Raw genomic sequence first — 12,601 nt, forward strand, 5'->3', positions numbered from 1 at the left:
TTTTTTGTGTGTCCAAAATGAGTCAAGCTCTTGCAATTTTTTGCTGCAAAATAGTTTGCCAACAATTTATCTTTTATGAAACAAGATTGTGAACAACTTACTACTCAGGTGTTGCTGGTGCTGGAGCTAAGAACCTCACGTTATCCAAGTTGCTCTTGGTGGTTCCAAACCTATGAACTGGAACGGAGGTAGTAGATGAATGCCGGTAAAACAATAGATTGCAGTGAGCATCATCTATATGAATAATAAAAGGGAAATTCTAACCGGAAGCGCTGCATGTTGCGCGGCTTGTCCAGTGGCTACGTTGCGATTCGTGCGCAAAATCCTATAGGGGAGAGCGCGTGTCCGGTGCTGCACGTCGTGCACGCCGCTCGCGCTTGGAGTTCCTGACGGTGGTGGGCACTCATCCTTATCCCTAACCTCTTATCCCCTCATTAGAGTTCCTCCTGTCCACTCAACTCTCTCTCTCTCTCTCTCTCTCTCTCTCTCTCTCTCTCTCTCTCTCTCTCTCTCTCTCTCTCTCTCTCTCTCTCAAGTCACACACGGAGAGCCATGGACCAGCGCAGCGCGACCCCACGGAGGCCTCCGGAAGGCCGCCGCGAGGAGGCTCCCTCCCCTAGGGCAGGGATGCCCCTAGAGCAGCGTCTCTCCCCGGAGAGCACGGCGCGACGCGAGTAGCGCTCCGCCAGGCCGCAGCCGAAGTGCGCAGCGCGACGCACAAATGACTGCGGCAGGGCGTCGTCGACGGGCGCGAGGAGACGTCTGCTCCTAGGGCGAGGACGCCATCGATGATGAGCACGCGGTGGGAAGGTCGTCGGAGAGCACAAATCGGGGGAGGCTGCCACCACAGAGAGGGGATTGGGGGAGGCCGCCGAGCACATGTGTACATGCGCGCGAGGAGGCCCTCAGCGACAAACACGCGGATGAGGACTGCCCCGACAAGCGCAAGGAGGCCGCTATCGATATGTCGATGGAGGCATGCATGTATGCGACGAGGCCGGTCGGCCGATTTGCACGAGTTTTCTCGCCGTCTCTGCATCCCAATTTGGTGATTTTTCTGATTCTATTACCAGACTTCGGTACTGATGTATTGCTTTCCTGTCAAGTTGATTTGCTCGTTTGATGAGATATATGCTCTGCAATGTGGTCTTTATCTACCGGTGTGGAGTCCAACATGAAGCTGTAGTTTTCTTTTATTTAATTTGGCAGTTATGAAGTGATAACCTGATAATTAGGAAGTGTTAATCTGGTAGTTATTTGCAAGATAAATAACCTACATGAGTCCATGTATAGATTGGCAGTTGTTAAAGGTTAATTTGGTTATGGATAAGTAATAATGTGGTAGTTATTAGTTGTTAAAGGTTAACTTGGTCATGGCTAAGTAATAATATGGCAGTAACACTCGAAAGAAAATCCTAGTAGTTGTTAAGGGTTAACTTGGTCATAGCTAAGTAATAACCTGGCTGTTGTTAAGGGTTAACTTGGTCATGGCTATAATAACCTGGCAGTTAGTAGATGATAATATGATAATCATTAGCAAGTAATGTAGGAATTAGATTAAGTGAAATCTGGAGTAATCAGACTGCTACCGAAAAACTGGTAATCATCACGATCCACAAAATGAACTTTTTGTATATAAAGAAATGATGTCCACTCAATGTTACCACAAGTTGTGAGATAAAATATTATACTTTTACATGTAGCATCTAATAGTATGCTATTACTACATGGTATGTAGCATCTAATAAATTTTTACAAAGGAGTATGATGTTGCATGCACTTTTTTGTAATTTAATGAACTATCAGTCGTGTTGCATGCATAAAACAAGACTTTTTGGGATGGGTATCAGGGACCATATTTGTTCAGGGCTATGCGGATAAGACAGAAGCAAGCTACTGCATGTCGTCTCGATAGGGGCCAGCGTGATAGGGGATCTTTTAGCGGGAGGACCATGTGGTCTAGTGACCGACGTGGGGCGGGGGACCACGTGCGCATGGTCAAACATGCATGGGTCCACAGTCTGACAGCCGTTGCATGATGTTGCTTTTGTGCGGCGCCACTGTGTAGCACGGTCCAACAATATCAGCGTCATTATGCTAAAATCCAAAGAGCAGGCCGTCCAACCACAGATGGGTCGAGCGCGCTAACAGGATGCCCAAAAGCCCAGAAAGATAAGGCATCAAGGCGGAAACACAAGGCAACGAGTGGTTAATTAACTAGGTTGCACGGAGCCAGGCTCTCTTCTGAGTTGACCATCCAGCAAGCACAAGTTCATGCAAAAGAAGATATTTTTCTTCTGCACCAGAAATTTGTGATCATGCCCAAAACATTGCTATACATACGTATTTCATATATGTATTTCATACATATGAATAGAGACAATTTTTACGAAAGTTCGAGTTTGCTAGGGGTACAAATAGAATGGAAATGAATTGATAAAACATTCCTAGAAAAAAATTATGCCAATTATACTTTCATGATATTCTAATCAGATTGGATGACAAAGATTTCTCATCCTTCATTTTATCTCCTTTCTATTACTGTAATAAATCCATAATTTAACATAATAAATAGATTTAGTTTAATTGAATTAAGTATAAGTTCAAGACATATTAGAGCTCTAACCATGTTTTGGCTTCTGATCAATCCATAGATACCAATCGAAAATAAATAGACACTCAAAGAAATTACAAGCTCAAACATCATTAATTAACTCCTTATCAATCCCGATTCATTTTAATACGAGGACAAGAATTGAACCGATTAATTAATTACAATAGAACAATTACACAACAAAAGAGAAAAGAAGGAAGTTATTTGTTGGCGGTGGATGGTTTTTACTAAATTAAATCCAAATTGTGATTCTTTAGTTATTTATTTTAGATTTGTAATTCTTATAATTTTTAGTCTTTCTAAGTTTTCTTATTGCCGAGCCATAGTAATTGCACCTATTAAAGAAACTAGAAGAATTATGGAAATGAGTTCAAACGGAAGATAGAAGTCTCAACTCATCCACAGCACCTACGGTAGTAGTAGTACAACTATAAATTTAGCTTTTCCTCCACAAGTTTCTCAAACTTCCAACAGATAACAATCAAGAGAAAGCTCTGAACTTTCATCATTTTTCATAGGCAGACACCGAGTAGTCCAGTAGCATTCATCAGTATAAACAGGGGCTCCCAAAATTCTGAACAGCAGACTCACCAGGTCAGAAATGAACTAATGCACTACTACTGTTTACCATTGTCCATGATTCTTGACAACAATTTGTTTGCAGTTTCGAACAAAAAGTAGAGGAACAATCTTTGATATAAACAGTAATAAAGCAATAAAGCAATTAAAGAAAGGTGGGACAGGCATTGAACTACCAACTAAATTGAAGTTTCTTGGTTTCTTGCCGACAGAGCAAGAAACTCTGCACCAGGAATTCAGGATCATGACCAAGACATGGGTGACACAAATGCTCTGCTATTGCAGCCAACTCATTGATAACAGCGATAGTAAAGCGCTAATGAATCAACTGATTAACCAGGAATTTTCCTCCAGTTTCATACCATTACAACAAATGACAATCCTAAGAGACCTCCAAACTCCGTAGTCCCACCAGCATGGGCATGGGCAAGGGACGTGGAGCGCGGACGCTGGTTGAGGGTGACGCAAGAGTCCTGGTCTTCCTGGCCGATCGAGGCGCTACTCGATGATCGCCCTTACCTCGTTCCGGCGAGGAAGATAAGAAGGATCGAACAAGCTATCTCCACTCGCATCCTCCAAAGTATCTTTAAATGGATTTAAGACGCGTCGGATAAAAAAACGTTCTCAGCCGCGTCTTCCAAAATCTCTTTTTATCCGGTGCGTCCGATACGGTGTCCGGCGCCCCGAGCCCGTCCCCACCCCAAAGGGGACACGCTCCGGGCACGTCGGACACAACGAAAAGCGAGGCGGGCTCCCACATGTCGGCGACTATTTCCATAAACCGTTGATTCACGCCTTTTTTTTTCTTGTCGCTCCTTCCCTCCCGCGCCTCCCACCCCTCCGCCGCCGCTGGATTTGCCGGCCATTTCGACGGCTGATCTCTTCTAAGAGTCGGCACCGTCGTCACGGCTGACACTCTCGTCGGTCGTTCCGCCGCCGCCGCTTCGCCAGCGCGTCCCAGAACGCGGCGTCGAATCCGCCCCACCTCCGCGCACACAAGGTGCTCGACGACTTGTCAGGTAGGCGCGATTGGCCGCTGTTCGTTGCCTCGTCTGCCGCGGCGCAATTTTAACCATTGATTTTGCTTCAGACATGGATAGCGACGACGAGATGTTTGCCCTACTGCTGGAGGACGAGCAAGCCTTCAACGACGACCTCCGAGAGTATTTGCTAATCATCGCGTCCCTTCAGGACATGCTTGATGCCGAGGCGGAGAAGATATTTATTTGTATGCTATATTTAATAAATGGTTGTGTTTTGAAAAGGGGTATTTCTAAATGATCTTTAGAGTTTAAGGATGAAAGTTGAACCAAATCACAGTTAAGAGGTTGTAAACTGAACTTTTGGACAAATTTAGGGGATCATAAATGACAACAAGACAACAATTTTTTTTGCTGTCTTTTGTATGTGCACCCTATAGATGTTGGTGAAAAAAATGTCAGTTTGGGTAAAATACAAACCCTCTCCCTTTGCTCAGGTGATAGGTGATCTCATGGCAAAGACCGTACCATCTGATTCTTAAACAATTTCTGATCCTATTATCTCTATGGAAAAAATAAAGGTCACGAACCTGAAAACAGCATGAGCATATCTCAGTAACTAATGCATTGAAAATGTGAGCTAGTAGAATTAGCATTTGAAAAATTGTAATTTGTAACCCAAGGCCTGAAGCATCGAAACAGACAAGGTATCCATCAGAGATGAGGCCAACATTTCAAAATCATCAGCCAAATGTAGTAAAAAACTACTCACCTAATAAAATTTTGCACATTATTTACTGTCCAAAATAATTCATCAGGTTATCAAGATGTCCAATACGAAAGTATAATGGACCAAATGTCCCAGTTATGTAAATCAAGCTGACAGTTGGAGATTCGTCGCCGCGGGCGCGCCTTCGGGAAGAAGAAAAAGTTTTCTCTTTGGTCTGTTGTAATTCATATTTCTTACAGATCGATCGGTATCTATTTGAGTGCTGTTAGAATGGATCTGTCAATTTTCAAGAATTTTGATTAATGAATAAGGAATTTTATTATCTATATGTGTCTATGATAGTACATTCATAAGATAAAGCAAGTAACCTTGCACGGCAGAGGCCATATCAGCCGATATGCCGTGGCGATGCCTCGCGTTTACTTTTACCGTTAGGTTTGGAATCCTTCATGTATTACAAGCTATGACTCTATATGCTAGCTTAATATATACTCCCTCCGGTCCTTTTTAATTGGCTCAAATTTAGTATAAAATTATACTAAATTTGAGTCAATTAAAAGAAACCAGAGAGATTACTTATATATATGTATCCTCGCTTTGCTAAGGGACAATATAAATTGATATGGTTTAACTTGGTTTGCTATTTTTGTGAATGTCTGTTTTAATGGAAGTTATATTTCGAAAATCTCACACTGAAATCTCAACACTTGAAAACTGCTGAAAATATAAGATAAGAAGTTGCACTAATGCACAGAACATTTTCTTCGGTAACAGCATAGAAACAGAGGATGGTTAATAAGTTCAGTGGACAGAACACAGAGCAAACTTCACACAAGATGAACACATGATTCTTTTGTTACTACAGAAGTTCAAACCTGCGACGTACTGAACATTCACAGAGTTAATCCCGCAAGGTTGCTTTTGCTGAGGAGCGCCATTCATCTGTCACATAACACTAGTTAACATTAAATTAACAATGTGCTCTGGCATTGGAATACCAAACAAAATGCAGAATAACGTGTGCTCTAACACTGCTTGAAAGCTAAAAAGGTGACAGAAGCAGCTTGAGCACCTCCTCCTGGCTGTTGAGCCTCGCCACGTCGATCGCCGTCTTCCCGTCCAGGTTCTGCAGCGTCCTGCATTTCAGTTCGCCATGCATATGAGGTTCACTGGTTCAGTGGAGATAGCCGATATATATGTGTTAGATTTTGTATAGCCTTTGTTGTATGTATTGGCCTCTGGGCCCCTATAAATATATGAGACAGCCATCTCTAAAGGGTTGAGCAAGTTCCCCCTAAACACATACGTCTTACATGGTATCGGCCTAAAACTCGATCCCGACCTAACCCTAAACCTAGCCGCCACCTCCACCCCCTGGTGTCCCGCGCCCTCAGGCGCTCCCTTCGGCCCCGCGCCCCCAGGCACCCGTACCCTCTGCCCCGCCGTCGGGTGCCCCGGGCACCGGTGGCCGCGGCTCGCGGGTCTGCCAGCTGTGTGGCCGTGACGACCACCTTGCCTCCAAGTGCCACCACCGCTTTCAGCGGAGCTTCCTGGGGATCGGTAACAACGGGCAGGGGAACGAGCGGCAAGCCCAGATGGCTGACTACGGCCCTCCTCCCGCTGCTGCCCCTGCAGCCCACGTCGCTGCTAAGGGAAAAGAGCAGGGGTCTACACCATCATACCCTGTTGATCCCGCCTGGTTCATGGACACTGGTGCTACGGATCACCCGACGAGCGAGCTCAGCAAGCTCACCACCCACCAGCCCTACTATGGGCACGACAAGGTTCACACCGCCAATGGTGCATGTATGCCCATCTCTCATATTGGCCAAACATCTCTCATCACTAGTCATCCTAATAGGCAGCTCCATCTTCGTAATGTTCTATGGGTTCCTTCGGTGACTCGTAACCTTTTGTCTGTTCCTAAGCTTAATCTTGATAATAATGTCCTATGTGAATTTCACCTATTTGATCTTTTTATTAAGGACCGAGCTACCTGGGACATTCTTCTTAGTGGCCGACTAAGCCAAGGTTTGTACCGTCTGGAGGATCCGTCACTCTCTCGAGTCTTCAGCGGTTTCCGGGTGTCGTCATCACAGTGGCACTCTCGCCTTGGTCATCCTGCCACTCCTATAGTACGTCATGTACTCCACCATCATGAGCTGCCATTAGAGTCTAGCAATAAGGAGATATCTGTGTGTGATGCCTGTCAGCAAGGCAAGAGTCATCAGCTCCCATTTGTTTCATCTACTAGAGAAGTTAAGAGTCCTCTCGAGCTTGTTTTTTCTGATGTTTGGGGTCCTGCACAAACCCCTATCAGTGGTCACAACTATTATGTCAGTTTTATTGATGCTTATAGTCGATTTACCTGGCTTTATCTTATTAAACGTAAATCTGATGTGTTCGATATCTTTATTCAGTTTCAAATTGATGTCGAACGTCTTCTCAAGCATAAGATTATTCATGTTCAGTCGCATTGGGGGGGGGGGGGGGGTGGATATTGCAATCTCAACACCCTCTTTAATAAGCTTGGGATCTCTCATCATTTGTCATGCCCACATACACACGGCCAGAATGGCGCTGTTGAGCGCAAGCACCGTCATATAGTTGAGACCGGTCTAACTCTTCTTGCTCATGCTTCTCTACCTTTTCGATTTTGGAGTGATGCTTTTGCCACCGCATGTTTCCTTATTAATAGGCTTCCTGCGCGTGTCATTAATATGAAAACTCCTATTGAGCTTCTCCTGCATGAAATTCCTGATTATACCTTTTCAAGGTGCTTGGGTGTGCGTGTTGGCCTCATCTTCGCCCCTACAATAGTCGCAAACTTGAGTTTTGGTCTAAAAAATGTGTCTTTTCTTGGGTATAGTTCTCTTCATAAAGGCTACAAGTGTCTCCATATGCCAACTAATCGTGTTTACATATCTCGTGATGTTGTCTTTGATGAGAATAATTTCCTTTTTTCGGCCATGCCACATACACCTACCATTGATATATCCATGCATTCATCTCCTATTCCGTTTGGCCAATTTGAAGATGTTGCATATTTGCCCCTATTGTTGCTTAGACATGGTGCCGGAATTGATCGTGGTGCTCGCCTGGAAATTATCCCGGATGCTACACCAGCTCATGTCAGCCCCCAAGTGGCTGGCTCTGACGTCGATCACGCCGCATGCAGCGCTCCTGCGTCGTCTCCTGCTCCTGTACTCGGTGCATGCACCGCGCCCCTAGCCCCGCCTGCCTCGGTCGCTTGTGCGCCTGAGCGCCCCACCACGCCGCCACCTGGCTCGGCCACGTCGCCAGACTCGGTCACACCCTCGCCTCCCTCGCTTCGACTGGGGTCGCCCGACTCGGCCACGCCCGCGCCGTCAAGTCCTCCGGTCAGCACGTCTTCGCTGTCGTCGGCTCTTGCGCCTCCTGCTGTGCCCGCTGCTACGTGTCCTCACACGCGCAGTCGCAGCGGTATCACCCGGTCCAAGGAGCGTACTGATGGTACCGTGGCATGGTTGGCTGCTTGCATGGCGCATGCTGTCGCCGACCCGACCACTGAACCACGCAGTTATCAAGCCGCTATGAGTATCCCGCACTGGAGGGCTGCTATGGAACATGAGTATCAGGCTCTGTTGGCAAATGAGACCTGGACACTTGTGCCTCCTCCACCTCGTGTTAATATCATTGATTCGAAGTGGGTATTCAAGGTGAATAAACATGCTGATGGTTCCATTGAGCGCTATAAAGCACGGTTGGTTGCTAAGGGATTCAAACAACGACATGGACTGGACTATGAGGATACATTCAGCCCTGTGGTCAAGCCCACCACTATTCGGCTCCTTCTGTCTATGGCAGTCTCTCGAGGTTAGTCTCTTCATCAGCTTGATGTGCATAATGTTTTTCTTCATGGTCTCCTTGAGGAAGAGGTCTATATGCGGTAGCCACCATGATTTGTTGATCACACTCAGCCCCACCACTTATGTCGTCTGACGAAGGCTCTCTATGGTGTGAAGCAAGCGCCTTGTGCCTGACACGCTCGCTTGGCTTCTGCTCTTCGCACTCATGGCTTTATTCCGTCGATGGCAGACACTTCACTGTTTTTGTTTCAGCGGCCGTGTGTGACTATGTACTTGCTTGTGTACGTAGATGACATCATCCTGGTCAGTTCTTCTTCAATAGCTGTTGATGCTCTTATTTCTGCTCTTGGTGCTGACTTTGTTGTCAAAGACTTGGGCCGGCTGCACTTCTTCCTAGGTATTGAGGTCGCTCGTCAGTCTACATGACTTGCTCTCACTCAAAAGAAGTATTCTCTTGACCTCCTCAAACGAGCTGGTATGCTCAAGTGCAACACGTCGCCTACGCCTATGTCTTCCACTAACAGACTCTCGGCTACTGACGGTGTTCCTTTGTCCTCTGAGGATGCGACAGAGTACCACAGTATTGTTGGTGGCTTGCAATACACGACGATCACGCGGCATGATCTATCCTTTGCTGTCAATAGGGTGTGCCAGTATCTTCATGCCCCTACTGATATGCACTGGTCTGCGGTTAAACGCATATTGCGTTATGTGCGCCTCACTATGTCTTTTGGTCTTCACCTGCGTTCCAGTTCATCAGGAGTTCTTTCAGCCTTCTCTGATGCTGACTGGGCTGGTTGTCCAGATGACAGGCGATCTACGGGGGATATTCTCTGTTTCTGGGTCTGAATTTGATCGCCCAGAGAGCACGTAAGCAAGCCACTATCTCCTGCAGCAGTACAGAAGCCGAGTACAAGGCCGTTGCTGATTCAACCGCTGAGCTTATATGGATTGAGTCTCTTCTTCAGGAGTTGGGTGTTTCCCAGCCTTATCCACCGGTCCTATGGTGCGACAACATCGGTGCCACGTTTCTATCGTCGAATTCGGTGTTCCATGCACGGACCAAGCACATAAAGATTTACTATCATTTTATGAGGGAACGTATGGCGAAGAAGCTACTACAAATCAAGTTCATCTCTTCAAAGGATCAACTTGCAAACATCTTCACCAAGCCACTGCCTTTGCCTATGTTTGAGGTCTGTAGGCACAATCTCAACCTTCTTGACACATTAGGAGCGAGTTGAGATTGAGAGAGGGTTTTAGACTTTGTATAGCCTTTGTAACTATACGTATTGTACATGTATTGGTCTCTGGCCCCTACAAATATATGAGACAGCCAACCCTAGAGGGTTGAGCAAGTTCCCCCAAACATATATGTCTTACAATGCGTCACCCATGGCAGAGTTGTCTTACACGGAGGCACCGTGGTAGAGGAGGAGCGGGACGCACGCCTCATGGCCGTACCCGGCGGCGTAGTGCAGCGCGGTGTTCTTGTTCTTGTTGACGGTGTCGGCCGCTGCACCAGCCTCCAGGAGCGCCTGCACGCACGCCAGCTCGCCGTAGCCGCACGCGAAGTGCAGGCCGCAGCGGCCCTCCGTGTCCTCCTCGTCCTTGTTCACGCCGTCCTCCATCGCCACCCTCAGGCCCTCCACGTCGCCCATGCTCGCCGCGTGGTGGATCACCGACTCCTCCTCATACTCCTTGTCGATGTCGCCGGTTTCCTCCTCCACCTCGGCTCCGGCGGCCGCGGCGGACGGGCCGCCCACGCCCACCCCCATCGCACGGCCGAATTTCTGCAGCGCCTCCAGGTCATTCCAGTACCTGAATCAAGATCACATTTTGACGCGCGCCGAGGTTGCCAACGGAACCAAGAAACCAACGAACTATGTACGATCGTACTTCATCATGGCGGCGGGCCCGCCAGACTCGATCTCGTTGAGGATGGGCTTGAGCGAGGGGTCGTCCTTCATGCGGCCGACGCGGGCCTGGAGCTGCTCCTTGTGGGCGGGGTCGGTGAGGCTGCCGAGCACGGAGGACATGGCCGGGTCCTGCATCAGCGCGCTGCCGAGGCGCTCCGCCATAGCCACGAACTACGGGTTCTGCATCAGCTGCTGCATCGTCGACACGTACTTCTATGGGTCCAGCGCCGCCGCCAGCGAGGGCGCCACCGTCTTCTACAGCTGCTCCGCCATCTCGCTGAAGGACGGGTTCTTGGCGATCTGCTCCGCCATCTCCTTGATGCTCGGGTCCTGCCCATGAATGGTCACAAATTTTCTCGTTAAATCGAAGCAAATTCAAGAAGACAACCGATTCGAACTTCAAACAGTGAGCTACGAACAGAGCAAAGCAGAGTTTTGTAGGAAACTTGAGTCTCTAGCTGTGTTTCTATGGAGCCTATCCAAAAGCTTACATTGAGCAAGTTCATCATGGTGGAGCAAGTTCTCTTTCCGGCCGTATAATTAAGGACCGTGCTAGCGGACTGTGGTGGCTGCTAAACTGTGGACTCACGTAGGTTTGACCATGCGCACGTGGTCCCCCGCCCCACGTCGGTCACAAAAGCACATGGTCCTCCTGCTAAAAAGACCCCCTATCACACTGGTCCCTATCGAGACGATATGCAGTAGCTTGCTTCTGTCTTATCCGCATAGCCCTGAATAAATATGGTCCCCGGTGCCCACCCAAAAAGTGAAATGCATGCAACGTCATACTCTTGTGTAACAAATTATTAGATGCTACATACATGTAGTAATAGCATACTATTAGATGCTACATGTAAAGGTATAATACTTTATCTCACAATTTGTGGTAACATTGAGTGGACATTATTTCTTTATATACAAAAAGTTTATTCTGTGAATCGCGATGATTACCAGTTTTTCGGTAGCAGTAACTGATTACTCCAAATTTCACTTAATCTAATTCCTACATTACTTGCTAATGATTATCACATTATCATCTACTAACTGCCAGGTTATCATAGCTATGACCAAGTTAACCCTTAACAACTACTAGGTTTTTCTTTTGAGTGTTACTGCCAGATTATTACTTAGCCATGACCAAATTAACCTTTGACAACTAACAACTACCACGTTATTACTTAGCCATGAACAAATTAACCCTTAACAACTGCCAATCTATACATGGAGTCATGCAGGTTATTTATCTTGCAAATAACTACCAGATTAGCACTTCCTAATTATCAGGTTATCACTTCATAACTGCCAAATTGAACAAAAGAAAGCTGCAGCTCCATGTTGGACTCCACACCGGTAGATCAAGACCACATTGCGGAGCATGTATCTCATAAAATGAGCAAATCAACTTAACAGGAAAGCAATACATCAGTAGCAAAGTCTGGAACTAGAATCAGAAAAATCACCAAATTGGGGCGCAGAGACGGCGAGAAAACTCGTGCAAATCGGCCGACTGGCCTCGTCGCGTACATGCATGCCTCCATCGGCATGTCGACAGCGTCCTCCTTGCGCTTGCCGGGGCAGTAGTCCTCCTCCGCGTGTTTGTCGCTGGAACCTCCTCGCGCGCATGTACACATGTGCTCGGCGGCCTCCCCTAATCCCCGCTCTGTGGCGGCAGCCTCCCCCGATTTGTGCTCTCCGGCGACCTCCCCACCGTGTGCTCATCGTCGATGGTGTCCTCACCCTAGGAGAAGACGTCTCCTCGCGCCCGTCGGTGACGCCCTGCCGCAGTCATCTGTGCGCCACACCGCGCACTTTGGATGCGGATTGGCGGAGCTCTACTTGTGTCGCGTCGTGCTCTCCGGGGAGAGACGCTGCTCTAGGGGCGTCCCTGCCCTAGGGGCGGGAGCCTCGTCGCGGCGGCCTTCCAGAGCCCT

At 47.5% G+C, this 12,601-nt stretch overlaps 1 protein-coding gene across 2 annotated transcripts; it reads right to left on the bottom strand.

The window, feature by feature from the left end:
• Positions 1 to 10,008: 10,008 nt before the first annotated feature.
• On the bottom strand, positions 10,009 to 12,601 carry LOC127348327 (ankyrin repeat domain-containing protein 2A-like). Of its 2 annotated transcripts, none has more exons than XM_071819641.1 (3): positions 12,131 to 12,601; positions 10,651 to 11,000; positions 10,009 to 10,572 (listed from the first exon to the last, which is right to left on the bottom strand). In XM_071819641.1, exons 2-3 carry the CDS (start codon positions 10,830 to 10,832, stop codon positions 10,161 to 10,163), a joined length of 594 nt encoding a protein of 197 aa, XP_071675742.1. In that variant the 5' UTR covers positions 10,833 to 11,000; positions 12,131 to 12,601; the 3' UTR covers positions 10,009 to 10,160. The 2 variants fall into 2 exon arrangements, with proteins under 2 accessions (XP_071675742.1, XP_071675741.1); XM_071819640.1 differs by lacking the exon at positions 12,131 to 12,601 and adding an exon at positions 11,162 to 11,197.

Source organism: Lolium perenne, chromosome 4 (genome assembly GCF_019359855.2).
Source record: "Lolium perenne isolate Kyuss_39 chromosome 4, Kyuss_2.0, whole genome shotgun sequence".
Taxonomy (NCBI): domain Eukaryota; kingdom Viridiplantae; phylum Streptophyta; class Magnoliopsida; order Poales; family Poaceae; genus Lolium; species Lolium perenne.

What these genes read in the sequence shown, in the direction of transcription:
- LOC127348327 (XM_071819641.1), bottom strand. Translation starts at nt 10,832, where the DNA reads ATGGCGGAGCGCCTCGGCAGCGCGCTGATGCAGGACCCGGCCATGTCC. An exon ending in GGGCCCGCCGCCATGATGAA is followed by an intron (nt 10,573 to 10,650) that starts GTACGATCGTAC and finishes ATCTTGATTCAG; the next exon opens with GTACTGGAATGACCTGGAGG.